At 39.8% G+C, this 4,958-nt stretch overlaps 1 protein-coding gene across 1 annotated transcript; it reads left to right on the top strand.

Moving 5' to 3' along the window:
• Positions 1-2,141: 2,141 nt before the first annotated feature.
• Positions 2,142-3,288, top strand: LOC106535396 (zinc finger protein 782; the record flags this gene model as incomplete). Its single annotated transcript, XM_014032396.1, is given in 1 exon segment — positions 2,142-3,288. A coding segment is annotated over 1 exon segment (1,147 nt), but the record flags the coding sequence as incomplete, so codon positions are not given.
• Between the last annotated feature and the right edge of the window lie 1,670 nt (positions 3,289-4,958).

Genomic DNA, 4,958 nt, shown 5'->3' with positions numbered 1-4,958 from the left:
TGTGTGTGTGTGTGTGTGTGTGTGTGTGTGTGTGTGGGAGGGGGGGAGGCTCTGCCATGAGGATGCTCGGCTTAAAGATACGTCCCAGAGGCGTTTCTGGTCCCAAAAGTCATTTCTGGTCCCCACCTGTCGTTTTGCTCCTCAGCATGGCTTCATAAAAACGCTGCAGGATTTTTCAAACATGCATGAATGAGTCAAAGTAAGGCTTTGGCCATGTTTTTATGAGAGTATAACATTATAACATGATATAAGACTCAAAAAAGTTGATTTTACACGATATTGCCCCTTTAATTTACTATAATAATATGGTCACCCATCACACTTAACAATAGCCTTTATGTTGTCATAAAGTTCAGTAAATGGATGATATGAAGCTGCTGCACACAGAGTTTCTTAAAGTCATAAAGTTCATAAAGTCCCGYAGAAAACCAGTAAAGAAATGGAGAAGCTAAACAACACAGCTAAATCTCTTAAAACAAAACCTTTTTTTGAAGTGAACACAGCAGGGTAAACTAAAGTATAAGGACTTGGACGTGATCAGCCGGACATGGAGAACAGCGTACAACGTTTTTTGTCACGGGACATCTGAAGTTACGTTTACATCAAACGCGTTGCGCGCCTCCAAAAATCTCAAAACGCATGCATCTTGATGCTGTTGTCCAGTGAGGACAGACGCAATTGATGTGAACGTAGATGCACTTCTTTAGACGCTCGAGGGGAGGAGCCTTTTTAACTGTAGTTTTAATAAARTACCAGGCATGCCGACTTCCTCACTAATCGTCCTCCAGGTAAAGTCATTTTTATTTCTATCACGATAACGGACACTGGAATGATCATAAATGATCGGAATGTCATTTTTTCCCTCCATTGTTTGTGTGATCCAATTTCCCAGGCTTCCGGTATCTCCGGCTCGTCACCAGTGCATCASTGAGCAGAGTCTTTCTGATTGGTTGATGCGATGCTTCGAGCAGCAAAAGTTCAGATTTTCCAACTCGTGCGTCGGACGCTTGGGACATGCCGCACGCATGGAAAATGCTCATGGCGTGTGCACCGCTTCGAACCGCACTGCTCCAAATGCGCCAGACATGCTGCTCGGCTTCTAGACGCCCCTAGATGCGCGTCCACCATTGACTTTGCATGTAAACCTGATGCGCATAACYCTTTTGGTGTAAATGTACCATTAAGGGTGAAGCGCCGAGCTCGAGGCCCTAGACGCATGCACATGTATGCCTGCCTGGCAGTGCCTTCCGTAACGTGACGTGACTACAGTTGGGAAAAGAGCGCACAAGACACTTCAATTTGGCTTAAAATACAGACATTCTGACAAATAAGGGACTTTGGTAACCTTACCTCAGCTTAGAAGGCAGAGGGTGTCGGTCTTTTCCATTCTGATTCAGCTATCGGTGCATGATGTTAATGTTTACACACAATGCTAATGCTACCCTTACTCTCTGGCTTCTTAGGAGTGGAGGAGCCAAATGGCTGGCTCACTGCTGCCAACTAGCGGTCAGAGGCTGATCTACAACATAAAAATGAACCGTTGGCGGGAAATTCGACATTTTAAACCTTAATTAAAAATCGATACAGTATCGGGAAATGAAATATCAGGGTTAGGGTTAGGGCATGGTAGAAGCATCCAAAGTGAAATTATTTTCACAAACTACAGCTTTCTTTGGCAATATTGTTAGAACATATTCATCAGAGATAAAAAAATAAAATAAATCCAGGTATCTCTGTTCTCCATGGCTGCTGTAAAAACAGAACAACTATCGTCCCTTGAGGAAGTGGGCGGAGCTTCARCTCGGGTTGCCTTGTGAGGAGCAGGACTCTGGTTTAGGTTGCTAGGTGACTGTTATTGTGACGTCAGAATAACCTGCTTTGAGAAATACCATGTTTCCAGATACCTAAAAATACATGTAATTACAGCTAAAAATGGCTGGGTGCATTTTTTGGTGTTTGGATTGCTTCTCTAAGCAGTAGAGACCCAAAAGTAAGTTTAAAAACATGAAAAAAGTGAGTTTTGCATAATAGGTGCCCTTAAATCAATGTATCAATGTACTATAAATTGATGTATTGCTACACCTCTAATATCCACACATACATACACACACAGTTCTCCTTAATGTTTTTTCATTTCTTTCAGTGGTCCCTGAAGGTGTTCAGAAGTTGGTGCCGATTAAAGAAGAAGATCCTGAAGAACAGGGGTCTTACGTGGACCACCAGAACCGAGAACATCTCCACATAAAAGAGGAAGATGAAGAACTTTGGACCAGTCTGGGAGAGGAGCAGCTCAATGTGAAAGAGGAGACTGATGACACCATCTTTTCATTCACTTATTTTCCTTTGAAGGGTGAGGAAGATAAACCTGAGTTCTTACAGCTTCATCAACAATTTGATGTCAGAGATCTTCCAACCAGCAGCTTAGCTGACAACCTGGAATCAGCAACTGGTGGAGAGTCCTGTGGAGGAGCAGAAACTACCAGAAACCCAGATCTGAGTACTCATGAAGATGATTCTGACTCATCGGAAACTGAAGTCAGTGAGGATTATGAAGAGGATAATGATGTGAYCAATCCTGACTTTCATCTGAAACATGCAGCAGATTCTGGTTCAAAAACTAAAAWCACTGATAAAGACTGGGAGTSTCCTCCCAGCAGGACTCCTAAATCAGGTGTGAAAAGCAACAAAAATGTACAGAAGCGGTTTTATTGTGATCTGTGTGATCGAAGTTTTTCACGAAAAGACAGTTTAAACGCACACATGAGAATCCACACAGGACAGAAACCATATTGTTGTGAGATGTGTGGGCAATGTTTTACCTTTAAGGGAACTTTAAACGCACACATGAGAATCCACACAGGACAGAAGCCATTTTGTTGTGAGCTGTGTGGGCAACGTTTTACCTTTAAGGGAAGTTTAAACGCACACATGAGAATCCACACAGGACAGAAGCCATTTTCTTGTGAGCTGTGTGGTCAAAAACTTACCACCAAGAACAGTTTAAACACACACCTGAGATTACACAAAGGAGAGAAGCCATTTTGTTGTGAGCTGTGTGATCGAAGATTTACTACCAAGAGCAGRTTAAAAAAACACATGAGCACSCACACAGGACAGAAACCATTTAGTTGTGAGTTGTGTGAGCGAAAGTTTATACAAAAGGCAGATTTAAACGCACACATYAGAATCCACAGTGGACAGAAGCCATTTTGTTGTGGTCTGTGTCATCAAAGGTTTACCGCAAAGGGCAATTTGAGCGCACACATGAGAATCCACACAGGACAGAAATTATTTTGTTGTGAGCTGTGTGATCAAAGGTTTACAACAAAGGGTAGTTTGGATAAACACACGAGAATCCACACCGGACAGAAACCCTTTAGTTGTGAGCTGTGTGATCGCAAGTTTACCCAAAAGGGAGACTTGAACACACACGTAAGAATCCACACAGGAGAGAAGCCTTATTGTTGTGAGCACTGTGGTAAAAGGTTCATCTCCAAGGGACAGGCCAACAGACACATGAATATCCACACAGGACAGAAATCATTTAGTTGTGAGCTGTGTGGACGAAGCTTTAACCTAAAGCACAATTTAAAAAAACACAGGTTAATCCACACAAAACAAGCTGTCATTTGAAATGACTCTCATGATGATGTGGCTTTGAAAACTTTGATAGATGGTTTGACTATATAAGAGTAATTACTGACACACCTGTGGACACAAGGGTCACCTCAAACATAGTRTCTTTGTGTGATACCTCGGAATCAAGCAAAATAAATCAGCTAAGATARCAGAAAGTTGACCTCCACAGCTGGTTTATTCTTGGGTGTAAGTTTATGGCCAGAGCTGAAAAGGTGTTTGAGCAGAACAGCCTACAGTTCCACTAGTTTTGTCTGGGAGAACAGGACAAAATTCCAGCAAAGTACTTTGAGAAACTTGAAAGATTGCCAAAACTTTGACCCAACTCATTGCAGTTTAAAGACGATGGTACCAAATATAAGAAACATGAATGGAAACTTGTGAGTTTGAAATAAGTCTAACATTTTTTTTTAACTTTTAAATTATACAAATAATTTTCTTAATCCTAACTGACCTAAAACGTTGTGTTTTTAGGTATGCAGTGAATAGATAAGTTATGTTCAGTTAATGTTAGTTACTCATTGTCACCAGAGTGCGTTGTTACAGGATAGACTGTTAGGATGGACAGTAGACTACAGAAAGAGCTGTGTTTAATAAAATTTGTTTCATTAATTGCTGGAATCATATTTCTTTGTTTAAACCATCGTCACATTTTTTCCTGCATCTCCCACAAACACGAAAGGTTTAATCTGATTTATTGTAAAAGAAAAAAAAAAGTTTAGTCTTACGATGTTTGCAATGTCTGCTTTTAACTATTTACAATACAACTGGGTATCCGTGTACGGTGGCCCATAAGGTTTATGCCAAAACAGAKGTTATGCTAAAGCAGAATTTGAATATAGAAATTCTACCAGGGAATTCTAATTTTTAAAGTACTCAGACTAATTTCATACTTGAAACATAAATGATAGTTGAAAAGAAAGAGATTTTGTTTTATCTTTTTTTTCCTTTTTTAGCACTGATCTAGTCCACATAGATACCAGTAGGTGACCATAATGCTACATTGTTATWTGACAACAGCCAAAAAGAAAATAGGAAGAATAACAGAAGTTTTTTCACAGGACAAAGGATTACAGTTTGGGAGATTTAAAAAATAGATTTTGTTTAGTTAATGTGGATATGTGCTGTTATAAAGACAAATATTTTGATTCTTCCTTTGAATTTCCCTTTCACACAATAATTACACTTGTGCACAGCAATAAAAATTTATTCATATTTTTGTTTTAGTGTGCTGTGAATGCACACACACACACAAGGTGTGTGTGTAGGAGTTTTGGGTATATTCTAAAAATGGATAATTTGTGAATATATTTAAATATATT

The sequence above is a fragment of the Austrofundulus limnaeus genome, unplaced genomic scaffold (genome assembly GCF_001266775.1).
Source record: "Austrofundulus limnaeus strain Quisiro unplaced genomic scaffold, Austrofundulus_limnaeus-1.0 Scaffold1441, whole genome shotgun sequence".
NCBI classification, from domain to species: Eukaryota; Metazoa; Chordata; class Actinopteri; order Cyprinodontiformes; family Rivulidae; genus Austrofundulus; species Austrofundulus limnaeus.
Note: the sequence above shows the minus strand (reverse complement) of the source record. Positions and strands in the feature narration are given on the sequence as shown.